Raw genomic sequence first — 27,946 nt, forward strand, 5'->3', positions numbered from 1 at the left:
CAGGAAGGTGGCATGAACTACACAGAACCCTCAGGCTCTTGTTTAAGAACCAGGACTCATTATTTTCATTTGTAAAAGTTGGGACAATATAAACTACACTGCAGATTCATTATGAAGATTAGCTAAAACAGAAAGCCTAACACAATGTCTAATATTTAGCACTTCATAAGTGGGAACTATTCTTATAATGTAAAAATGCATTTTTCTCAGTGAATCTTATTAAGAAGAATTGCTGTTTTATAATCAAAGTAAAAGAAATAATGGTGGCTTGCATAATTTCTCTTACTGACAGTGAATGGCTAAGAGGTATTATCTTTCCAAAAAAATAAGATAAAGACCTCCCCTCTCTAATATTTACTAAAAAACTGCATATTGATTATACAGTAAGAATACAAAATGGAATAAATTGCCATATCCAGGCATGTAGCCTTTTAGTAAAACTGACATTAATTTTTATTTCTTTTGATTTAATAAAGTTTCCATGTCAAATTCTTTCTGCTCCTGAGAGGTGATTAAGATGCTTTTTTATTCCCCATGACTTTGCACATCAACAAAGAGCATTTTTTTCAAACCTTTACCCATGCACAAACAGTACTGAACCTTTAATTCACAGTCTTTATAGAGAAAACAGAAGCAGAGTGATTAAGTGACTTGTCAAGGTTATGTTACTTCAAATATCATTAATTTTTGAGAGAAAAAAAGTAGATTCCAAAAATTAGAAAAATGAGGTTGACATTGATCACTTATCAAATTCTAGAGAAGATTAACAGATGTCATGTGAGCAGTTAGAAAAGGAGTTGTATGGTTTCACTGAGTGAAGCATTTCCAGCTAACTTCATTCGTTTTCTTGATTTAATATACTAGCAGATTAGGCTACTTCCATAGTGCTTGTCGACCAAACAGGACAAAATTTCTCACAGCGTCCTTTTAGGAACCATGAAGAAACAAAGCACTTAAGTGACTCGTAGTTGCTTCAACAACTGCACCCAGAGTACTCACTGGTGGATCAAAGTCATCTAGAGGGCAGTCTACAGTGGCATTCTGAAGAGGGTCTGTATGTCATCCTGTTCTATTCAGTATTTATCAGTAACTTGGACAAAGCCACTAAACACCAAAGGCATGCTTCATCAAAATTGGGACTGATAAAGGATGAGAGAAGAATCAGAATTCATATGGACCTTTACAAGTTAAATTTAGTAAGGATGAATGTAGTCCAATTAGGTTAAGAAGAAACTGTGTAAGTAATTATTAGGAACAGACTTGGCTTACCAGCAATACCTTGAAGTTTAGCAAGAGACAACAATGTGATATGCTTGTCTAATAATGATGGTAATGATAATAATATCAACATATACAAGTCATAATAGTCATATGAGAATCACTTTGATGTTGGCAATAATGCTTCTGGACTTTGCTCTAGTCAGACAACAGAGGAACTGTGTTTAGTTCTGAGCAACACATTTTTATTTTATTTTTTTTGCGGCACGCGGGCCTCTCACTGTTGTGGAGCACGGGCTCCGGACGCGCAGGCTCAGCGGCAATGGCTCATGGGCCCAGCCGCTCCGCGGCATGTGGGATCTTCCCAGACTGGGGCACGAACCCATGTTCCCTGCATTGGCAGGCGGACTCTCAACCACTGTGCCACCAGGGAAGCCCCTGAGCAACACGTTTTAAGTGAGGGATGGAAATAGCCAATGCCAGGCTGGTTTAGAATAGATATCATGCAAGATCTGAGAAAAGTGTGAAGCCTGAGGGAAGATAGGAAGAGGTGGCCACACAGAAGAGACAGGACCTTTCTGCCTAGCTTCACATATGTGCTATTTTATAGGAACATTTGGGTGATACTTTTCTAATAAAATCCAACCCTTGTAGGGGTGCTGAGTGGCTCCAACTCTGGAAGTCCATCAACCACTCTGTACAGCTGAGGTCTCTTTTAGGGTTTTCCTTCTTAGATCACAGTTAAAGGAGTATAAAATCATGTGCTCAGGAGCCTATTCCAGACTTCCTTAGTAGCTGTGTACTTTGCTACAAACACTAAACCCTCCAGGGGGTTACATTATAGAAGTGATAAGACTACACAATTAAATATTAGAAATGACCACTGAGTATATCCAGTTTATTGTTTATGATTTACACGAAAAATGATGGATTGGGGTTGTAGAACAATAAACCAATCATTACGTTTAGACCTGGGATTTTGAAAAACTTGCATTCCATTTAAACAGTTCACATATATTTAACAGTTTATATATATATGCAGATCACAAATAAGAGTTAGTTAGCTTAGAGATAAACAATTAAGAAACACGAAAGAAAACCACATAGATCTACCTTTAAATATCAGCATTCAAATTACAAGAAAGAAGAAGACGTTTAAAAAAATAAAATTATTAGGTCAAGTCACTTAACATAGAATAAAGAAATAAGAGAAACAATACTTTTATTAATATTTATATTTCTAATTTACCTTCATATATTCTTTACTTTTTCAAAAGGAGCCAAGACGTGATCAAACAATATTTAGGTGTCCTAACTTGTCAGCCTCAGCTTATATCAGCTTGTTACAATGAAAATTCTAAAACCTCAATTTTCTTTTTTAAAGAATTTTTAAGCCAACTCTTATTCAACTTTTCTCCTTCATAGCAGCTGTTTACAGATAGTAGGGAGCCAAGAATGAAGGGCAGAAACAGATGGAAAGCAAAAAGTACAACAGCTATCTTAAGTTCAGCTCTCAACACTGCTGGTTGAATTTGGAACCAAAACCTCTTAACAATGGCAGATAACAGCTAAATCTTAACAGCCAAAGAAGAAATATTTTCTTTGGGACAGCTGCTATCTAGGAGAAGAAAACCAAGGTCCCTTTATACTGCCTAAATATAATGTGTGGCTTATTACAGAGAAATCTGTAACAATGTCAGTTTAACCACTAAGTGTCACAACTGATCATTATTATTTAAAGGAAACAAAAAACAACAATAAAAATCACACTAGCCACAAATTTCCACAATATACACATGAGAATTAATTTTAATTTTATGTGACTCCTTGACACTAACTGATTATCAATGAAATATGGTATGGAAAGATCACAGAGTAGAAAACAAGCAAAGATTAGTTTATACAACAGTGACTATATACATCAGAAGGAAAACATGCTACCTAATGCAACATTAAGGCTTGAATGTAAGCATTTCCAAAGTCACAGAAGCCCCAAAGAACCCCTAAATTACAAAGTCACCACATTACATGCATGCAATGTTCAGTTTTGTTTTACCCATAAAAGGATACACAGTATTTTGCTGTAAGTACCAGACACATTTACAATATATGCAAAAATTAGAATGCAAGTGTTATGTTCCTTATATTTAAGCCTCAAATGTGCCAACAGTGAAAATTCATTTATTTTTAAGAATGAAGTAAAGAGATGGAATATAAATATGCAGAGAAATTACACAAATAAAATGTAATTTTGCATTTGGGAAGCCATATAAACATTCTTTTTATGTGTCTAAACTAAATTATCATTGTACTACTTGGATGGATGTACACTCACTATGTGTTTTACTATTTTACTTGCTCAAATGTGGCATTCTAATACCCATCATTCTCTGGTATTGATACCTAATCACATCCGTAAGTTAAATATTATGTCCATGTTGATACATACTTGCCTACTGGGTGTGATCACCTAAAGAGAAAGCTGTGCACTCTTAGTTTGGTTACATAATTACAAAGATGACCCTGTGGGTCAAATTTCCCATTAAAAAAAAAGTAAAGTAAGGAAAGCTGATTTCCTCACTTTTGTAAAAGCTTGTGAACAGATCTCTTTCAGAGGATAAATGTGAGGTCAGCAACTTCTTTTCTCTTTTAGAGAAAGGAAATTAAGAATGGAACTGTGTTACCTGTTCAGTTCTGTTCATACAGTAACTAGGCAATCATACAATCTATTCCTTTTTCACCCATGGCTTAATTTGAAACTACTTGTTTTTATTTTAGTTCCAGGTGAATAATTTTCCCAAAATAAATTAGTGTAAAGAAACAAAGGCTGATAATGTAATATGACTAATCCTTGTTCAACAATATTTTAAAATAATAAATTATAACATAGTAAGGCTTAGATATGTTGTAAAAAGGTATGGCCAAATCTGTCCTGGACCCCATCAGTTTTATGCTTTATACAAGACAGCACAATTAATCTTCTAGTTTTTTAAGGATTCAGATTTTCCTTCGGGATACAACAGAATGAGTGTTTTAAAACACTTTATGCTTGTTTTCAGACTGTCCAAAATATTTCAGAGCCAAAATTACCTTTAACTATATCCAGTATCTATTACACAAATGTGCCATGAGTGTTCTGGACCTTCAAGTATAATTTAACCAAATAGAAAGGATTTCATAAGGCCATCTAATTCATCTCACTGTACCAAGCACTGAGCACATGAGATTGTTTATATGCTTTACTAACCTTACTTTAAGCACATCCACCATTTCAAATATAATAACTTATTTTACTACCTAACCATTTCAAGGAGATTACATTTAAGATTTTAAAATTTTGTGATGCTCTAGCCAGAAGTTTTGTTTGGCATTCTAAAAAGTCCTAATTTTAAACAAAGATGAAAGAGTAGGTTATCTTCTTATAAAACCACTCAGTATTATGAACCAAGAGGTTTTGATGAAGCAAAAGCAAAGGGACCAATGAAAAAGCATGCTTTAGAATTCTTTTTTATTTCCAACGAAACCAAATTTTACTACTGTTGTGACCACAATCTTCACATTTGATGCAAATAGGAAAGCTTAATTATAATCACTTAGTGGCAGTACTTCAGACAAAACCAATAATGTGTGCCACACAGATGATTATTTCTTCTGGATAAAGTTAATCGATAAGCTTGACATTACAATTAATAACATATTAAACTAAAGAAAATGAATGCACTACTTCAACATTCAGACTGAAAATGTTTAGTACTTTCTGCAAACCTAAATTTAGTTTAGAAAGGTTAATATTCTCTTTCTAAACTATGGCATAGACTATATATAGCATTTTAAATATATTTATATATAATTATTTGCACATCATATTTTAGAAGGAGCTGCAGATTTACTTTGATAGACCGATCTCATTCAAGTGTTCAGGTTTAGGGGGCTTCTGCAGTACTGTCGTTTGCAGGTGGGGCATCATGATCAGGCTCAGAGGAAGCAGCTGCCTGTGTTTCCATCACAGCAGGTGGGAAATGACGGCGGCACACAGGGCACGTCCCTGACTGGGGGGAGAAAAAAACAAGTTCACAGCCAATGGAAAGATCTTAACTGCTACAAAGTATCAGAACAGTATCATTATCCTCAAAACAAGTCAAATAACTTAAAAACAAAACCAAATAAACTTCAAATCCACACAGTACAGAGAGGGAAAATTTTGATGCTATTTCCTCTTCATCCCAATCAGACTCAATTTCTTTGAGGGTAAACAGTGTCTCTTAATCATGTTTGTATCTTTTAGGTCACTCATCTTTCATTTAGTGAGTATTAATTAAGAGTCTACTACATGCTCCACTTGGCACTGGTGCTACAAGGGTGAGTAAGCAGTCACAGGGCATGTCTTCACCTGAACTGAATGCATATATTAGAGAAACCAGAGACTTAATTAATTCACATATTTATTACACCAAATTATCCCCCTAGGATCTTCCTCATATATACTAAAGCCTCACTTTTGTGTAGCACACATATGTCAAAGCAGATGGACCTCAGACCTTCTTTATAAGCCATATACTTCCTTTTCAAAAAGATATGGAGAGTTAGGTGCCTTATAAATGATAAAACAAATCAATGAGGGAAGGTGGAACAGGGAAAACAGTTAGACTGGGAGTACATTATTTTAGGACCAATGGAAGCTTATAGAGATGTGTCATCTGGCGATATGTTATCCCCTCACAAATCTTGTCTTTTTCCCAGAGATCTCCCCGATAGAAAAAAGGTTGAAGAAATCAGGCTGTTGAAGGTGACAAAGATTTAGAACTTGGAAACCTTCTCCCTAGAGGAAAGCCTTCACAATAAGCTGCTTCCTGACGGGAGACAGACTAAAGAGATTATTACCTTGGGTTAAAGCAAAATCAATGACAATTCAAGATTATACAACAGACATAATATTTACAGTTCAAGAATTTAATTCAGCAAACATTTATTGTGCACTTGCCATACAGATGGGGCCAAAAGAGCAACATTTTAGAGTCAAATATATGAGTACAGTCTCAATCAACCACACACTAGCTGTGTAACCTTGGATGAATAACAATGATTGGAAAATGAGAATAAGGATACCAATATGTCCCAGAGTTACTGTTAGGATTAAATGGGAAAACACACATCAATCATCCAGCGATACGTGACACAGAGCAGGCACAGACAACACTAGATCCTTCTTAAGGCTCTGATACTATCATGGGAGTTTAAAAAAGAGGATATTAAGGATAGAAAAGGTCGAATTTAAGTGGACCTACCTAGATCATCTATTCTTACAGTAAGGGGAAGATCACACCAGGCTAAGCAAACATGAGTAAATGTACAGAGGAGTAACTCTGACGAGATAGACTAGATCACAGAAGGCCTGGAAAGCCTAGACAGAAACTTTAGATTTTATAAAGGAATCATGAACATTTCTGCACTGGATTTTAAATATTAACTAGAGTTTTGACAAAGATGAAGTAGCAGTAGAGGGAGTGCAACAGCAAAGAAAGAGAAAGGAAAGAAAAGAAGGGAGAAAGGAGAGGGTAGGAAGTAAGAGAGGAGAGAAGGAAGGGAGTGGTTATAGAGAAGAAAGGGAGCCATATCCATAAGTAATTAAGCTGGGAATGTGATTTGGGAATTTCTACTGAACTGCATGTAAATATCCTTTATGCAAGAATAGAATGCACTGAGAAGATTTAAGTAAAACTTTTTTTTTCTTAAGTAATTCAAATATACTTAAAAATTATTGGGTAAACACTGAAAAACAGTATATAAAAATTTGAATAGGAGGTACTTAGTAGGTTACTAAATATTTATCATATACATTTTAATTTTTAAAATATTTTCTTGTAGTATAGTTGATTTACAATGTTGTGTTAATTTTTACAATATAGCAAAGTGATTCAGTTATACATATATATGTATTCTTTTTCATATTCCTTGCCATTATGGTTTATCCCAGGATATTAAATATAGTTCCCTGTGCTATATGGGAGGATCCTGTTGCTTTTCCTCATATACATTTTTAAAGATACCATCTCATATTACCAGAATATCTGTACACTGTTATAGTACTCTGAGTAGTCCTAAAGGCTTCTTTGCTTAAGATATTCTTGAAAACATCAAATTTCAGGGATATAATTGAAGATCTAATTAGCTTTATCCTAAAATCATTTGCCTATATTGTTTTTAGACAATGTTAGTAAGGTAAAATAGTTTGATATATCATTAATCTGTAATCATTAAAAGGTAACCAATTTTAAACACTGAATTAAAAATTACTATGAGTATATAGCTAAATAAAATAGGCTTTTAAAAGACACTACTATCATTATTAACTTGTAGGAGAAACTATTAACTTTAAAAAAGTAAATCTGCAACTCACCTTCTGCAGCCAAATTGAGACACAAGGTTTGTGAAAGAAATGATGACAGGGTAACTCTGTTGCTATATCATCCTTAATATACTCACTGCAACAGATTGGACAGCATTGCTCCTGACCAATAGCTGAAAACAAATAATTTGATTTATCAATCCCATAAAGTTCAATGTTAATAAAATTGAAAACCAACATATTAACTCATAGACAATACCTATGAAAGACAAAAGAACCAGACTTTGGTGAATTAATTGGCAAAAGTGTTTCAGCTTAATACATGACAATTTGGAATTTAATAAACATTGCTTTTGTAGAAAAGTTGTCCCAGCCTATCACTTGATAAATTAAAAAATTCCACTAGGTAAAATTTTGTCTGAATTAGGTTTCATACAAAATCTAATGAAAGTTTCTGACAGTCACTATTTTATCTTCTAGGTGCATTGGTAAGATACTTGAATATGCAAAGTGTCGTTCAACATTAGAGATCAACTTTGCCCTTACCAGTGTGATCTTCAAGAACAAGGGTCTCTGGAAGACCATCAATGCTCTCCTTACTGGCTGGTGGATTGGCCACCTCAACATCCACTGCAAGAGACTCTAAATGTGCCAGGGCAGTCTGAAAATGAAAAGTCGCATTTCTTTGTTAGGAAACACTTTTTTAAACAGTAACGAAAAACTATTTTTAAAGGTATCTTCCAAAATTATATCCACCATTATCCTCTTCCTACTGGTTTCTTTTGCTTCAGTCCCTGCCCTTTTTGCCTCCTTCCAAAAGGAACCATCACCAAACCAAAAAATCAAAAAACACAGGGAAAAAAAAAAATCCCTACTTTTCACAAGTACAACAAAAATCTATCTTGTCTCAATAACCATTTACTTGCTCATCATACTTATATTTTCAAGAGTGGTTACCTCTTCCAACTTATGAGCTTATGTGTGAGATCAATAACATGAAAGAAAATAAATACTTTGGACAGGTTCAACTCATGAAAGATAAAATGTGGCCAAGGTTACAAGATGTTTAAGGTAGGGAAGCAAATAATGCATTCCTGAACGGCTGTATCTACTACTGGCATAGAGTCAGCACACCCACATTACTGGTTCGCTAGTACTGGCACAACTCATTTTATTGCACTTTGCAGATACTGCATGTTTTTACAAATTGAAGGTTTCTGGCAGCCCTGGCTCAAACAAATCTATCAGTGCCACTTTTTCCAACAGCATTTCTCACTTCATGTCTCTGTGTCACATTCTGGTAATTTTCACAATATTTAAAACTTTTTCAATATTATTATAATTGTTATGGTGATCTGTGATCAGTGATCTTTGATGTTACTACTATGACTCACTGAAGGCTAATATGATGGTTAGCCTTTTTTAGCAATAAAGTGTTTTTTAATTCAGGTATGTACATTTTTTTGGACATACTGCTATTGCACACTTACTTGACTACAGTATAGTGTAAACATAACTTTTATATGCATTGAGAAACCAAAAATTTGTGTGACTCGCTTTATTGCAGTGCTCTTGAACTGAACCTGGAATATCTCTAAGGTATGCCTGTATTCCTAGGTTATCTGGGTTGTGAACTTTATTTAGGAGTTCAAATGTCTGGAAAAAGTCACTAACAGGAATGGAGAGAACAGCAAATCATATGACCATCTAGTATGAGTCACCCTCATCCTTTTGTGGCTTGATTAGCCCTTATGGCTACAATTAGGTTAGAATTGCAGATAGGACCTATAATCACAGGATCTAAAAGGTAGAAACACACCAAGTATCCACAGATGAATGGATGAACAAAATGTGGTTGGTAAAGATAAATATTCAATATACAGTCAAATTCAGAATATTTTGATATCGTAATATGGTAGTATATTAACCACTTTACTAAGAATAAATGTTAAAGGACAAGAGTATTAAAAATAATTATACTACAATAACTTGTTAATGAATACTCAATATAAGAAAAGGTAAATTGTGACATCAAAAACATAAGAGTGGGGAAATAAAAGGGTAGAGTTTTTGTAGGCAATTAAGTTATCAGCATAAAGTAGGCTGTTAAGATGTTTTATGTAAACCTCATGGTAACCACAAAGCAAAAGTCTACATTAGATTCACAAAAGGTAAAAAAAAAATCACCAAGTCACAAAAGAAGACAGTAGGAGAGGGAGAAAGTAACAAGGGAACTACAAAACAGCCAGACAACATAATAAGAAGGCATTAGTAAGTTCTTATCTATCAATAATTACTCTAATATAAATGGACTAAATTCTCCAATCAAAAGGCATACAGTGGTGAATGAAAAAAAAAGCAAGGCCCAACTACATGCTGTCTGTAAGCAACTCACTTCAGCTTTAAGGAAACACTTAGGCTCAAAGTGAAGGGATGGAAAAAGACAATCCATTCAAGTGGAAACCAAAGAGAGCAGGGGCAGCTATACTTATATCAGACAAAAGAGACTTTGAGCCAAAAATGGTAACAAGAGGCAAAGAAGATTATTATACAATGATACAGAATCAACTCATCAAGAGAATACAACAATCATAAATGAATATGTACCCAAAAAAAGAGCACCTAAATATATTAAGCAAATAAAAACAGATCTGAAGTGAGATTAGACAACAGTATGATATTAGGGGAGTTCAATATTTCACTTTCAATAATGGAGATATCATCAGGACAGAAAACAAAAAGGAAATATTGGACTTGAACTATACCTTAGGTAAAATGGACCTAACAGACATATACAGAACATTCCACAAAACAAAGGCGGAAGACACATTCTTCTTGAATGCACGTGAACCATCATCCAGGTTAGATCATATATGTCACAAAACAAGTCCTGGCAAATTTGAGAAGACTGAAATCACACCAATTATCTTTTCTGACCAAAACGGCAAGAAATGAAAAATCAAAAATAGGAAGAAAACTGGAAAATTCACAAATATGTGGAAATTAAACAACACACTCCTGAACAACCAATGAGGCAAAGAAGAAATCAGAAGATATCTTGAAACAAACAATAATGGAAACACAATATGCCAAAACTTATAGGACAAAACAAAAGCAGTTCTAAGAGGGAAGTTTATAGCAAAAAAATGCCTACATTAAGAAAACGGAAATATACCAAACAACCTAACTTTACACCTCAAGGAAGTAGAAAATAGTTTGAAAATTTTTTTCAAAATATCTGAAAAAGAAACTAAGCTGAAAGTTATCAGGAGGAAGGAAGTAACAAAGATCAGAGCAGAAATAAGTGTAGAGACCAGAAAAATAGAAAATACCAACTAACACCTGTTTTTTTGAAAAAATAACACTGACAAGCCTTTAGTTAGACTAAGAAAAAAAGACAGAAGACCCAAATAAAATAATAAATGAAAGAGGAGACATTACAACTGATAACACAGAAATACAAAGTATTAGAGGAGACTATCATGAATAACTGTACACCAACAAATTGGATATATTAGAAGAGAAACATAAAACCTACCAAGGATGAATCATAAAGAAACAGAAATACTGAACAGACCAATACAAGTAGGGAGAATGAATCAGTAATCAAAAATCTCCCCCAAAAGAAAAGCCCAGGATCAGATGGTTTCCCTGGGAAATTCTACCAAATATTTAAAGAATTAATGCCAATCCTTCTCAAACTCTTTCAAGAGGAGGAGGGAACACTCCCAAACTCATTTTATGAGTCCAGCATTACTCTGATAGCAAAGCCAGTTCAGGACACAAGAGGCATACCTTGTTTCATTGAGTTCTGCTTCATTGCGCTTCACAGATATTGTGTTATTTACAAATTCAAGGTTTGTGGCAACCTTGCATTGTCAGATGATGGTTAGCTTTTTTGGCAATGAAGTATTTAAAAATTAAGGTATATACATTGTTCTTCTAGACATAATGCTATTTCCTACTTAACAGAGTAAGTATAGTGTAAACATAACTTTTTATATGCACTAGGAAATGAAAAAATTTGTTGACTTGCTTTATTGTGATATTCACTTTACTGCGGTGGTCTGGAGCCAAACCCGCAATATCTCCGAGGTACGCCTGTACAAGAAAAGAAAGTTACAGCCCAATAATCCTGATGAACATAGATGCAAAAATCCTCAACAAAATAGTAACAGACCATATTCAACAGCACATAAATGGATCACACACCATGATCAAGTGATATTTATCCCTGGGATGCAAGGATGGTTCAACACATATGAATCAATAAATATGATACAGCACATTTATAAAATGAAAAGATAAAAAGCATATGATCATCCCAATAGATGCAAAAAAAAAAAAAAAAAGAGAAAGAAAACACTCATTTGACAAAACACAGCATCCTTTCATGATAAAAACTTTTCAGATGGGTATAGAAGGAACATACCTCAACATAATAAAGGCACACAAAGCCCACAGCTAACATCATAATCAACAGTGAAAGGTGGAAAGTTTTCCCCCTAAAATCAAGAACAAGACAAGGGTGCCCACTCTCACCACTGCTATTAAACATAGTACAGAAATCCTAGCCAGAGCAATCAGGCAAGAAAAATAAATAAAAGGCATCAAATTGGAAAGGAAGAAGTAAAAGTGTCTTTGTTTGCAGATAAGATCTTATATATATAGAAATTCCTAGACTCCACAAAAAAAAAAAAGTTAGAACTAATCAACAAATTCAGTAAAGCTGCAGGATACAAGATCAACATATAGAAATCACTTGTGTTTCTGTACATTAATAATAAAATATCTGAAAAAGAAATTTTAAAAAATCGCATTCATGACAGCATAAAAAATTGAATAAAATACTTAGGAATAAACTCAAGCAAAGAGGTGAAAGATCTATACACTGAAAACTATACCACTTTGCTGAAAGAAGACATGAATAATGCAAAGACATCCCATGTTCATGGATTGGAAGAATTAAAATATATGTTAAAATGTCCATACTACCTAAAGCAATATACAGGTTTAATGCAATCCCTATCAAAATTCCAATGGCATTTTTCAAGGAAATAGAAAAAAATCTTAAAATTTGTATGGAACCACAAAAGATCCTGATCCTGAATAGCCCAAGCAAACAACAAAGCTGAAGACATCACATTTCCTGATTTCAAACTGTATACAAAACTATAGTAATTAAAACAGTATGGTACTGGCATAAAAACAGACATATAGACCAAATAACAGAATCAAGAGGCCAGAAATAAACCCTGGCAAATACGAACAACTGATAAGGGACCCAGGAATACTGAATGGGGAAAGGATAATCTCTTCAATAAATGGAACTGGGAAAACTGGATAATCTCATGCATAAAGCTGAACCCCTACCTTACACCACTCACAAAACTTAACTTGAAATGGTATAAAGATTTACACGTAAGACCTGAAACTATAAGTTCCTTGACACTGGTTTTGGCAATGACTTTCTGGATGTGACAACTAAAGAATAAGCAACAAAAGCAAAAATAAGTAAGTGGACTACATTAAATGCAAAAGCTTCTGCATTGGAAAAAAAAACCAATCAACAAAATGAAAAGCCTAGCTACAAAGTGGGACAAAATATTTACAAATTATGTACCTGATAAGGGATCAATATTCAAAACATGTAAGGAACTTAAGAGCTAAAAAAACAAACAATAAAAAAATGAGCAGAGGAACTGAACAGACATTTTTCCAAGGAAGACATACAAAAGGCCAACAGGTACATTAACAGACGCTCAGTATCACTAATCATCAGGGAAATGCAAATCAAAACCACAATGAGATACCACCTCATATCTGTTAGAATGGCTATCATGAAAAAGACAAGATATAAAAGTGTTGGTAAAGCTGTAGAGAAAAGGGAACCCTCATGCACTGTTGGTGGGAATGTTAATTGATACAGCCACTATGGAAAACAGCAGAAAGTTCCCCTCCCAAAATTAAAAATAAAACTACCATATGATCCAACAACCCCACTTCTTGATAGTTATCTAAAGGAAATAAAATCAGGATCTTCACTGCAGTATTATTCACAATAGCTAAGATATAGAAACAACCTAAGCATCCACTTATGAATGAATGGATAAAGGTGTGGTGTGTGTGTGTGTGTGTGTGTGTGTGTGTGTGTGTGTATAGATCTATCTATCTATCTATAAAATGGAATATTATTTAGCCATGAGAAAAAAGGAAATTTTGCCATTTGTGACAACATGGATGAAACGGTGTGGTGGAAGGTGTGGTGTGTGTGTGTGTGTGTGTGTGTGTATAGATCTATCTATCTATCTATAAAATGGAATATTATTTAGCCATGAGAAAAAAGGAAATTTTGCCATTTGTGACAACATGGATGAAACTTGAGGGCATTATGCTAAGTGAAATAAGTCAGACAGAAACACAAATACTGTATAATATAACTTATACGTGGAATCTAAAAAAGGTGAACTCACAGAAACAGAGAGTAGAATGGTGGTTGCCAGAGACTGGGAGTTGGGGGAAATGGGCAGTTACTGGTCAAAGGGTACAAACTTCCAGTTATAAGATGAGTAAGTTCTGGGGATCCAAGGTAACAAAGTGATTATAGATAACAAATTGTATTATATACTTGAAAGTTGGTAAAAGAGTAAATCTTAAATGTTCTCACCACAAGAAAGAAATGGTAATTATGTGAGGTGATGGAGGTTAACAACCTTACTGTGATAATAATTTCACAATATATGTGTATCAAATCAACACACTGTACACCTTAAACTTATACAATGTTACATGTCAAATACATCCCAATAAAGCTGGAAAAATGTGGTATACACATGCAATGGAGTAGAATTCAGCCTTGAAAAAGAAGGGAATTCTGACACATGCTAAAACAAGGATAAACACTGAAGGCATTATGCTAAGTGAAATAGGCCAGTTACATTAGGATAAATATTGTATACCTGATATGAGGTACCTAAAGTAGTAAAATTCATAAGATAAACAGTAGAATGATGGTTGCCACAGCATGAGGAAAGGAGGGAATGTGGTTAATTGTTTATGTATAATGCCATTTAACTATATCCTTAAAAGTAGTTAGAATAGTAAATTTTACATTATGTGCCTGTTATCACAATAAAAAATAAACAAACTAGGCTTCCTGGGTAGGAATAGGATTCTGCCTGATGGTTAACATTATGTTCTCTTGGATGGCAAACATAATCTTTTGTATACTCCTCAAGATCTAGCCAAGATATTTTAGCAACTGTCTTTCCAAAAAGGATTTGAGATGACTTACAATAAAGGATAGGGCCAAGGCCAAAGCAAAGTCAGGACTAAAAAAACAGTGAGCAAAAAAAATTCACTGTAATAAAAGTTAATAAACATAGTTAATAACATTGAACACCAAATTTGACTCTGCATTTGCAGATAGATATTGCAAAAAGAAAAACAGTGTGCCAGTAATAGAATTATTGCCTCTGACAAATTCACCTTTCATTTCCATCCTGTGAAAATAGATCTGGGCCCTTTAAATATATTTCCTTTGTCAGCTACCATGATCTTAGGCTCTGCAGGAGAGGGTGCTGGAGAGAAATCACAGGAGGAAAGGGCTGTTTAATTCTAGTGGGCTTGTTGGGAGCAGTGTGTGAGGCTTCCCTGTTGTGGGCTTCTGGAGCACAGACGGCTTCTGCACCAGGCTCCTACAGCGTGAAAGGTTTCTCCAGCACCTGGATCCGGAAGCACATGTAGTTTCCCCAATGCCTGCCAGCTGCAGTATAAGGTGGCCAGCAGCTTCCCCTGGCACCCATCTTGGGTGGTTTTGTAGCAGGAGCGCTTCCAGTTATTCTCTTCCCTGTGAATACTTTCTTTAGCACTCCAAAGGTAGATTTTTGCCAAGATCCAGAGGGCAGATTTCCAGCAAGTTCTGCCAGCATAATAGCATAAACACTTCTCTAAGAGCCATGGTTGTGTCCTCTTCAACACAGCCTAGATCTCAGCCCTGGGGCGTGGGGAGGTAGAGTGCTTCATCTCAGCCCTAGGGCTATCCCTTAAATCTGCTATTCCTATATTCTTTAGAATTCACTTTACTTCCTAGTAGCCTAACTATAGTTAGTAATTCTATATACTAAACTTACCCCGTTCAAATTAATTGTTTTCTCCCTTGTGCGTGAGCTCAGACTGATACAGAATTGGTATCAGGCATGATTCCATGAAGTAAGAATGGGATTGGTTTGGTTGAGCTTTGGGGCTTGAGCTCACTGCTGAGCTCTTTACCAACTGAAGAGGGATACTATCAATCCATGGTCTTCAGTAGCATCAAAATTAAACTATCACTGTGGCTGAACACAATGAAGTGCTAACTAAAGCACATGTCTTGGGAACCCAGGTGGTTGCTGCACCTGACCTAATGGCAATAATGATGACTATAAAAACTGTGATGTGGGATGGATCCTTCTGAGCGCTCCTGCACGCTTACAAAGAGAAAGTGACAGACTTGGGCCCATTACCTCTCAAAGTAAAGCACGGTATGAGAACCAGAGCATGTCCATGATAGCCCTGAAAAAAATCTCTTACTTCTGAAAATCAAACATACATTTTAAATTAAATTAATTCTCAGTCAAGTTTCTCAAAAGTTATATCACTTATTGGTTAAAAAACAGGATTCTGAGACTTAGAATGGGAACATCTGGTTGAACTCAGATGAAACTGACTATTTTGAATCCCCATGTCACTCTGAGCCTCCTTGTACCAGTAGGAGTAGCTTACCCTCCACAAACCAGCCTTCCTCTACTTGAAAATCCTGTGATAATTTCAAGTATAGAGTATACATCTCTTAGTACTTCTATGCCCAAGAGTATAAAGTTACCAGAAAACTACAGCAGCCAAAAAAGGCAGGATGATTGAGGACACAGTCTCTTGAGAAATGTAGGTTCGGGTCACACCACCAAGTAAAGAATCCCAACCAGGTTAGATTCTTGCTGATGACAGAGAAAATAAGGAAGAAAGATACTATAGCTATGAATTACAGCCTGTGACCAAATACAGAAACAAGGACTAGTAGCTTTGCATAATTTCTATTTGCTTGTTATATGTATATATTTATCTGTATCTACTAACCATTTTCTTTTCTTCCGTCCTTCCCATTTTTATTTTATATAGCAGTCAACTTTACAATTTAATCTTTATATAAGAGAATATTCAGTATGACTGACAATTTATGAAGTAATTAATATAGCCAGCGATGAATACAATGACTCTTGGGACTGTTCATCTGTTCATTCTGGGGAAAAGGTGAAAACTTCTTCTTTTGTTAGAATAGCTGTATCTTGTTAGGTAGAAATAGAGCTGTACTGTTGTTGGACGGCAGTTGAAATGTGTGTAGAAAGGAGTATACAGAATACAAGTAGTCAAAAATATGGACTATTCCAATAATCAGTTATTGCTTCTCAGATCTAAATTCACTGTTTTTGTAAGCTCTGTGAAAATGGATTTGGGCCATTTAAATATATTCCCTTCTGACAGTTGTCATGATGTTAAGCTTTGTTCATAGAGAATGCTGAAGAGACAGTGCAGGAGGAAAAGGGCTTTGCTTCTGATCCTGGTGAGAAGCCTTGACAGGCTTCTGCGGCATGCATAGCTTTCTCCAGCACCAGACTCCTGCAATGTGCACAGCTTCTCCAGCATCTAGCTCTTGCAATGCACGTGGCCAGTAGCTTCCTCCAGCACCCACCTTGGACAGTTCTTTAGTAGAGGGTTTCCAGTTAGACATCACCCTTCAGGGCTGATTTTCAACAAGTTCTGCCACCCCAGTATCACAGTGACTTCTCAGCTATTCAGTGAGCCACAGCTATGGCATCTCCATCAAGGTACGGATCCCAGCCCTGGAGTAGAGTGTGAGCTCTTCCTTAGGTGATCCTGGGTGGTAGTTGTTCCTTATGTGTACTTTTTCTATATTCTTTAGAATAATCTTTATTTGTTATTAAACAATCACTTTTTACTCTAATCCCCTGTTACAGTTAGTAACTCTTTATATTAAACTTTCCCATCAGGAGATAGGAAATGGAAAGTAAGAGCCTATTATTTGTCCCTTCTGACTCATGAATAACTGTAGCTATAATCATGAATCTCCTCCAATTCCCTATGTACTTCTCAAGGCAGACTCTGCAAGAACTTATCTGTGCTACACATAAACAAAAAGAAGGGATACTATTTACAGGAAGATCCACTTGGGTAGGTTATTCCAGGCTAACTATGCTTTAATACATGTTTGTGTCAATGGGTTCCTTATTCCTTTCTGAAGACTATCTGCATATTTGCAGTGCTAATAAATACCTGAAATTTCAATATATGTAAAAATAACTTATTGCCTTGGTACTGACATATATTTAAGGTGATCTGGGATCACTTATAAGCAACAAGAGCAAGAGAGACAATTTTATAGCCACTGCTATGAAAATCCATAAAAATCTGTCTATAACTTAGTACAATATTTATTCAAATGTCAGGAAGACAACTAGATGGCCTAAACAGCCCAACTGGAATACATCTAGTTTTAAAGATTTTGTCAGCACAAAATCTAGTTTCTAAAGAATAAAACATAATTTAGTTTTTAAAGAATGAACACTTACAACAAATGATTTAATACTGATTTTGAATGACCACTGAATCCAGATTTGCTAGATGATTACTACTTGGTTGACCGCTAATTTGAATGTATATTTGAATATATTCATTTACTGAGAGCTTACCATGGCACCAAGTATTTTGCTAAGTGATTTAACACAATCTCACAATAACCCATGAGGTAAATTTTGTTATTCCCATTTCGTAGATAAGGACCTGACGCTTAAAGAGGTTAAGTGAACTATCCAAGGTCACACAGTCTAAAAGGATCAATCTAACTCAAAAGCCTATGCACTTACCTCACGTACTATCTTCCTAAGGCCTACACCTTAGTGTAAATGAGGTACTCTGTAAATATGTAAAGACTTTCCTAGGGGTCCACGGGCATGGAGAGTCTTAAGAGACTCAATTTCACTCAATTTCAATTAACTTTCTTATGTAATCTTTCCTCAAAGGAATCTGCCTAACAATGCACCTGCAGTCACAGTATACAGCTGGCTCTCCTGTTCCCACATTCCTTTTTAAACTCACCGTTTTTCCACTTTATAAATAAAAGCATACTTCTTCCCTATTCAAAGGGGCAATCTGAAATACTGGGGTCAAACTGAACTATAATGACTGATAACAAATCTTTGTAGATGGCTTCCAATTTTCTACTTTCAAAACAAATAGAAGGAGGATCTAAACAACTTGCCAAGTTTTTGTGATTTTGGTAAATATCTGAGAAGAATTCAGTGACAATGCTATGATAAACTCCTTCCATCCCTACCAATTTATTTATTTGAATAAGGTTTTTCAACTTATATTCATAAAGATAAAGAACAGAAATAAAGTTGATGCTGAATTATGCCTCATTCTAGGAATAAAATTCACTCACAAAGTAATTAGGAAGGGAAAAAAGCTACTATCTCATTAAGAGATGCATTTCTAGTAAAATTTTACTTTATGTTTAAGTAATTATTTATCAAATTTTATAACAGCTCGTTTTTGATCAATAGATACAACAAACAATTTTATACTCAATCTAAACCAATTTTTTTTTACATTTAAATTCCTGAACATATTTTTATTGCAAAAGTGATATAATAGGGTAAATAATATTACTTAGGATTTATGCCAAAAAATTTTAGATGTCAACGTAAAGATGTGCAAAGGAATACTTTTTTTCCCCCCCAAGATTTCTTTGGGAGTGAGTAAAAAGCTTTAAAATCATTTTTTCAAACAGTTAAATATCTTAAATATTTTGCCCTCATATCTGAGACAGAGATATGAGGCAAATGTGTATTGCCAATATATTCACCAGTATCTACTACCTGAAAAGAAAGATCAGCCTAGTACTGGAAAAATAACAGAAATGAAAACAACCACTGCTAGAAAGAGATAGGGCTGCTGAGAAAAAAAACAAATCAAAGCACTCAGTTTGTCTTATTACTTGTTTTTGCTTTATTTAAAGAATGTTAGTGTTAAATTTAAAAGGAAAAATCCTAAATTATAAATTATTTCAGTTTCATTTTTCAAAATGAATAAGTAAGTGCATGCTAGAAAAATAAAGATTTCTAGAGAGTGATAGGAAGAAGGAACTGTATTGATTCTCTAGGAGAGAAGCATGTCTCAATCAAATTCAAATAAAATAAAGCTGAGCACTAAATCTGAAGAAGCTGTTATGCTGCAGGCAAGGGGAGACATTTAAAGCTATTAATCTGAAACAGAAGGATAGATGGGTAAGAACAACTGAAAGTGGCAGTGCCACTGGGTTCCTGAGAGCAGGAGGCAACAATGTGGAGACTCTATGTTCCCTGGACATACTACATTCTTTCCTTCCTCTTGTCTTTGTCCACTCTGCTAATGCCTTCACCTAGCATGACCTCTCATGACCAGTCTCTCCCGCTCTTCTTTCAAGATGCCAATCAAATGTCACAGTTCCCATTAGTAATAAATAATAAAACTTTTAATTTTCAAAACTTCTTTATAAAGACATTTCCATATTGTAGGAATCATAAACCACTAGCATAATAATGGAAACAAACTATTTAACCACTGTGAAACCAGACTCTAATATTGATGTATATATTCCATGTGGTCACTTAAAATGTCTTTAACTCAGGAAGTTAGTGATCCTTAATCTTTATATATTCTATTCCTGATGCAGGTTATCATGCTGTGCCACTGTTTCCCATGTGTCAGAATTTGGCAAGGCAAGTTATATAATCTGGGAAAAGTCCTAAGTGTATTATCCTGTCTCACGATATTCTGACTTTTCTTCTAGTACATAGTATTTTCCTTTTTCTTCTCCCAGTTTTATTGAGATATAACTGACATACAGCACCATGTAAGTTTAACATATATAGCATAATGATGTGACTTACATACACCATGAAATGATTATCCCAATAAGTTTAGTGAGCACCCATCATCTCAATATAGATGCAAAATTAAAGAAATAGAAAAAGAGTTATTTCCTTGTGATGAGAACTCTTAGGATTTACTCTCTCAACAATTTTCATATATAATATACAGCAGTGTTAATTACATTTATCATGTTGCACATTACATCCCTAGTACTTATTTATCTTATAACTGAAAGTTTATGCCTTTTGACTACCTTCATCCAATTCCCTCTCCCCGCAACCCCCCGCCTCTAGTAACCACAAATCTGATCTCTTTTCCTGAGTTTGTTTTTGAAGTATAATTGACCTACCACACTGTATTAGTTCATTACACTACATAGTGATTTGATATTTCTATACATTTCAAAATGATCACCATGATACAAAGTATTTCTGCTATGGTCACTCTGAGAAAAACATACACTATAATGCATAATTGACAGCAATGATCTCCATGCAAGATTACACACACTTAAAAAAATGATGCCAATGCAGAGCTAACTTGTGTGTGTACCTGTGTATGCATATGTGTGTGTAGATAAATAGGTCTGGATCTATCTACCTAATACCTAATTTATAAATCTAAACTGGGCTTTCTAACCTCATAACATTTCAAGATAAAATGGTATTATAGTGTTCCTGAAAGTTCCCTCTTTCATTTTCGTTCTCTCACTTTTGACTCTTTCACGTTATTACTGTTCCTCTACTTTGGAAATCACTGTGGAAATAGTGATTTAAAGAAAGACTTCTTACAACAAAATCCACTATTGCAGTGGAAGTTCCCAAACATGAAAATGCTTGGGCTTTTGACCACAGGCAAATACAATTATGAACAAGTTTTTGTGTTTTGGTCAAATAAAGCAGAGAAGGCAAGACAAACAGGAACCAAATGTGCCACATTTATTAACCTGTGTATGTGTGTGGGGATGAGAGGGAATAACTTTTCTAACTATATTAAGCAGCCAGATAGATTTAGAAGCCATAAGAACCAAAAAAGGGAAGTGATTTGTAATATATCTTTAGAGATCTTTAATTGCATTTAACAAATATACCTGTGTGTGTATAAAATATTCAGATTCACAGACCTGTATACAGTAATTCTATAGAGGAAGAACATTTTCTAAACGCAAGCAAAACAAACACTTTACGTTCTGTAGTAAAAACTGGAAAATATTGTAATTTTAGGCAAATTGGCAGGATGTCAAGTACAATTTCTATACACATACTGAATCACTATTCAGTAATTGTTATTAAATTGATAAGAAAATTATTCACCTTTTCTTAAAAGCAGTTAAAGAAACCTTTAATTTTTATCACTTGGCATCCCACCAACCTATATATGGGTACCAGAGCACTAAAATAAGCACTAAATACCTCCATAGCCTGGGCTAAGCGTTCTTCTAGTGCCATGTAAGTGAGGAACTGAGGATCCACATAAGAAATAGCTTCAGCAACTCCGAGTCCATCTGCAAAGCCGTCAAAGAGGCTGGAAAAAAAAGTACAACCGTGATTTGGGAATCCTTTATAGTGAAGATATAATTATATTAGCATACTGACAAGCCAATAAAGATGCTACAAGCAGAAAACCTTAAAATATTTTAATATAAATCTCGTGGGGTGAGGGGCAGGAAGAACCCAACAGAAAAGTTAAATGCTAAGCATAAGGAGTTAAGATACCATTCCCATTCCCAATAGGCTGCCACACTCACTGCACATAGTTTGTAAGAAAATTCTCTGTTTCTAGTTCTAGCTCTGGGAACTGTTTACAGCTGGGATAAAGGTAGTACTTTTTCCCTCCTAATTCTTTACCATATCTTTCCCCTTTATTTTAGTTTCCAATCTAAATTAAAATAAATGCAGTATTCTTAACATGTTAAGAATACTGCATTTATTTTAGTTCTATCATTGGTCAAAGCCTCTTTTTCTTCTCTAACCTTGTACTGCTTAACTACTTCGGGCTTAAGAAAATTTTATTTTCTCAAGTTTATCTCATTAATCTCTCTTCTATTTTTCTAAAAACTAGGGCTCCTCCCTTATTATTCAGTTTGAAAAAGATTTAGCTCCTAACTGCTCATTTTTATTATTATTATTTTTTTCTCAAGGGTTGTAAGCCCCTTGAAGAAAAATATTATGTCTTAATCTGGTCCTTATCTGCTTCCTCCATGCCTACATATACATGGGTTCCTCCTTTTTCTCTAGTCTTAGAAATACTAATTATTTCAAGATTCAGAAAACGTAAGTATATCCTCAGTCCTCTTCTTTCTAAATCTTGTTCCCTTGGCAATTACATTCAGGTCCACCCCTTCAATTATCCTTTCTACAGATAATTCCTAAACTTCTAATTCCAAAATCCCTCTTGAGTTCTTGACCTACATTTTTAGTTTTCTGTGGGGCACTTTACCTCAATGAACTCCTACCACCTCAAATCCAAGATCTCCAAAACTGAGCTTATTTTGTCTACCTAAAGGAAAACTTCTGTTGACTTCGCATTTGTATCAGAAACTGAATATCATAGTCAGAAAAATCCAGTTACACATGCTAGCTCAAAACAGTTATGATGTCAATCTTTGTGCCACCATTAAAATTACAAATCTATTGCCCAGAGATACAGAAGTATTCCTATGAAGAATATATTAAAGCTTAGTAGTATCTAGAAATCAGCCGACATCACATGGTACAAAGGAACAGACATTTTCATACAATCACAGATTTTAGAATTAGAATTAAAACTCAGATTACTGAATAAACCTCCTCTGCAATACTAGAACTCATTCATCTATCAGTGGAATGTAGTGCAAAGAGGAAGAGTCTTGGAGTCAGATAGGAACTTAATGTCACATTTAACTGAGTCATAGTTAAACAATATGAAAATATTATTTAACTGTTACTGTTTCTCTATCTGTAAAACAAATTAAATGAATAGATGCACACAGGTGCCTTGCACAGAGATGGCACCAGAGTAGGCATTCAAGAAACAGGAGAACCATTTCCTCCATGTGGAAAACATACCGCGTTCTAAGCAGGTGCATGCAGTATGGGAGAGCCCTAATAGAAGTTTGAAACTTATGTGAAGTAAGTGCTCTAGTTCTGCCTGCTGAAGCAACACAAACTATGCCCACTTTCCCTTTGCAGAAAACTCCTTCAAATGATTGGAGTCAACTATCCCCCAATAATTCTTTTCTTCTCTAGGCTAAACAAATCTAGACACTCAGAGCATGGTATTTGGTTGTAATTTGGTAACTTAAGAATAATCAGCTAATATTAAAAATTCTAGTATCATTCATTTGGTAAACACCATGGTCATAACTGTCTCAGACAACAATCACCAAGGACACTAAAACTAGTACATGGAAGCTTGATAGGAAACAGGTTATCTTCCCACTAGACGCTTATGTAAAGCTAAAAATGGCAACTGTACAGTGATGAAATCTGAAAGATAAAACCTTTACCAAGTGATCAGAATTAACATCATCAGTAATGGGACATTTCAACACCATGTGCCTTCTGATACGAACTGAGAAGAACAGAACATTGTTTCTATGGTATTCCTGCTAAAAATGTGTAACTCGAATCTAATTATGACATTGGACAAAACCAACTTGAGGGGCATTCTACAAAATAAATGGCCTGTACTTTTAAAAATGTCAAACTTATAAAAGACAAAGAAGACTGAGGAAATATTCCAGATTAAAAGAAACTAAAGAAACATGTTAACTGACATAGTGGTCTTGGATTGGACCAAAAAAAATTTCTCTAATGGTATTAGTGGGACAATTATAGACATTTGAATAGGTCTGTAGATTAGATAATGGTACTGTATCAGTGTTAATTTCCTCATTTTGACAATTTGATTATGCTATATAAGAAAATATCCTTGTTTTTATGAAATTCATTCTAGGCTATTTATGAGTAAAGAGGCATCATGTTTGCAACTTACACATAAATGCGACAGGAAAAAAATATCATGAATATAAAGAAAGGAAAGAATGAATGGTAACATGAATGTGGTAAATGTTAACATTTAGGGAATCTTAGAGATATATGGGAATTTTCTGTACTACTTTTGCTATTTTTCTGTAAGTCTGAAATAATTTCAAAAGAGTTTAAAAATTCTATTATTAAAGCATGGTTATATCCACAAAGAATTAATTTCTCACAATCTTATTAGGTTAATTATTACAACCCTGATTTCTTATTAGGTTAATAATTATTAAAAAATAATAATTATAACCCCAATTTCTAACCAAGAGAAAGCTTAAGTTGTTATCAAAGAATAAATAAATGGTACATTTGGGATATGTCTAAATCCAAAATCTATGTTTTCTCCACATCAACTCCTACCACACCAATCTATGAAATATTCTCTGGTTATTCTACAATATTTCTGTGACTTAATCAAAACAAATAAACAAACAAACTTTTGATAGAGGACTTTTTCCATTTTCCTTTAAGCTAAAATAAAAAAACCAAAGGGCTTTAATTTTTTTCCTAAGCAGTGGCAAAACTGAAAATAAAGTGTGTCAAATTTTGGCTTTAGATAAGAATTGCTGCTGTTTGTCATGGCTTTTCCTTTTAGTTGTCAAAATGACATGCTATTTTAATATGAAAATCAAACCACATTTTCACCTTATCAACATTTAGCTACTACCATATAAATTGAATAGAGTACCACAAAAGAAAATAAGGAGGTGTTGCCATATCTAGACAAAATTCAGAACAGTAAGCTTCAAAAATTTTGTCTTAAAATCAATGCTAAATTGTTTTCCATATTAAAAAAAAAAAGTACTTTGAAGCTCCCCCAATTTTGGAACAATCAGCAATGTCTCTAAAATCTTAATACAACAGCCATATCCAGAAAGATCATCAATGAATTAGAAGTTTTCAAATTTAAGCTAAATTTTGTTCCATAAAGACCTCAATTATACCTTCAAATTTTTATGTGAGGGCTTCCCTGGTGGCACAGTGGTTAAGAATCCGCCTGCCAATGCAGGGGACACGGGTTCGAGCCCTGGTCCGGGAAGATCCCACATGCCGTGGAGCAACTAAGCCCATATGCCACAACTACCGAGCCTGCACTCTCCGCGTGCCTAGAGCCCATGCTCCGCGACTAGGGAAGCCACTGCAATGAGAAGCCCGCGCACCACAACGAAGAGTAGCCCCAGCTCGCCGTAACTAGAGAAAAGCCTGCGTGCAGAAACGAAGACCCAACACAGCCAAGAATAAAATAAATTAAGAAAAAGAATTTATGGAAAAAAAAAAAAACTTTTGGAACAAGGTTTTAAAAGCAAGACACACACACACAAATATTGGGTTGGCCAAAAAGTTCATTCGGCCAACACAGCCAAGAATAAAATAAATTAAGAAAAAAAAAAAAGCTGATGGGACCAATGGACTGCAAAAACAAGTGGAGAAAAAAAAATTTTTATGTGAAACCTGTTTTGAAAGTTATTTGGAAATATATCCAATACATTGAGATCTGAAAAAAATATCACACATCTCAGTAATGTCACCTCTTGTTAATCTGTCCTAAAGAAATAAAATGAAGTACAGATCAAGTTTTATGGGGGGGAAGTTTACTGCACTATTTCAATGGGGAAATATTTAAATTTTAGTGCATCTATAGGATGGAGCACCTATATAATGGAGCTGTAAAAATTATATTCATAAAATTTCAAAAATGTGCAAAAGAACAAAATTCCTCATATAAAACCATAACTGCCTCCCAACACACATAGATGACACTAAATAGGCAATTCTGTCACCTGCTGAGCACTGTAATGACTTTGTATGTCATCAGAGAAGACATCAGAATTAACAAGGAGTTCAGTTAACAGGGGAATGGGCTGACATAAAAGACGGAAGAAATGAAGGGGGTGTCAAGATCACCAAGACTAGGACTAGGTGAAGCCACTGATTTTCCACAATGTTTGGGAAGACAGAAAATAGGTTTTGGAGGAGACTATTTAGGATGGAATTACAAATTGTTTGTGTGGCTGTGAGGAAACCCCACTTCTACTTCCACAACATGGTCAATAAGAGTCTGCTCTGAACATATAATTTTTTTCTTCCCCTGGGGAGTGAGAAAAGAAAACAGTAAGGAGGAATTCATGGAGATGTTGAGTTTCATGTCTGGAACAATTTGGAGAAGTACAAAGAAGTAACTAAACACTCAGAAAGAGAAACTGAAGACACAAAGCAGGCCTTAAAAACATAAGTTCTAGAAACCTGCAGGGTTACCAGGGGTATGAATGAGTTTTTCTTACCTTTATTTTTCTAAATTTTCTGTAATGGAATTTTAACTGGAAAAACAAGACAAATTCTTAAAAATATATCTGTGCAGAGATGAAAACGAGGGTAGTACCAAGTCATGATTTTTCCAGAAAAAGTAACAAAAAGGGATTAGTTGGAACATTCCCTCTACATCTCAATAACTAGCTGCTTCCAGGGGGTTACTGCACACTTGAAAAATAAGTCTAAGTTTATAAACCGAAACAATTAAATTCTGATCATTATATCATGAGCCATAACAATTCTATAATCCATTTAATTTATATGTTACTTTTATTTGAAGCTCACTGTTCTTTGTCAGCATAAAGTAAATTTCATACATTCAACATCTCTGAGAAGGCACAATTATATTTTCCATATTTTCCATATGGAGAAGGAAAACCACAGTCTTATGATTCAATCACAGGTTTTAAAATTCTTCAGGTAGTATTCATCATGGACTTTTTATGTTTAAAGGATTATACTAAGTGTTATATTAATGAGATTGGGATACATGACATGTATTTGTTGTATAAAAAATTTTTTTTTAAAAGCCAAATTTAAAAGTCGGAAACCTCAAACCACTAAGTGTATAAATAACTAGGATATAAGGTGAGCTTCCATAGAGCTAACGGTCAAAGAAGGAAGAGGTCACTGACTGGAGTAAGAAAGAAGTTCACGTATGAAGCAACATCTGAAATGAGCTTTGAGGGAGAGGAAGACTGACAGATGAGAAAATTGAGATATTTCTTAGCTGATTATCAGAGATTCAGTTTTCATAATTCAGAATCAAAAACAAATTCTACTCAATGATCAATTAAGGATGGTAATCACACTGTGCTACATACCTCCAGTCCACATCCAAGTCTTCACTCACACTGGAGTCATCCTCAAGGTTATTGTTACCATCCAACATGAAAGCTTCTGGCTGTGCAAATTCGTTGGCAGGCTCATTTCCTTCATCACTGCTGCTTTCATTGACTTCATTGTACTGTAACCAAGGAATTTCTCCTTCTTCCAAGGATGTCTGTTCTCTAATACAAACATTTTAATGGAAGAAAAAAATATTATTTTTAAAACACATCATAGGTCTTCCCTGGTGGCACAG

General features: G+C 34.8%; 1 protein-coding gene across 2 annotated transcripts in view; it reads right to left on the minus strand.

Annotated features, from left to right (window-relative positions):
* Positions 1–2,099: 2,099 nt before the first annotated feature.
* The window catches only part of PJA2 (praja ring finger ubiquitin ligase 2), a 380,196-nt gene continuing 354,349 nt past the window's right edge, over positions 2,100–27,946 (minus strand). For both annotated transcript variants that reach the window (XM_028493128.2, XM_024126081.3), the window contains 5 exons: positions 27,687–27,872; positions 21,946–22,057; positions 8,111–8,225; positions 7,616–7,737; positions 2,100–5,267 (listed from right to left, as the gene is read on the minus strand). In XM_028493128.2, coding sequence (XP_028348929.1) covers positions 5,142–5,267; positions 7,616–7,737; positions 8,111–8,225; positions 21,946–22,057; positions 27,687–27,872 — 661 coding nt within the window. In that variant the 3' untranslated portion in view covers positions 2,100–5,141. The remainder of the gene's footprint in view (positions 5,268–7,615; positions 7,738–8,110; positions 8,226–21,945; positions 22,058–27,686; positions 27,873–27,946) is intronic.

This window comes from Physeter macrocephalus, chromosome 8, assembly GCF_002837175.3.
Source record: "Physeter macrocephalus isolate SW-GA chromosome 8, ASM283717v5, whole genome shotgun sequence".
Lineage (NCBI taxonomy): Eukaryota > Metazoa > Chordata > Mammalia > Artiodactyla > Physeteridae > Physeter > Physeter macrocephalus.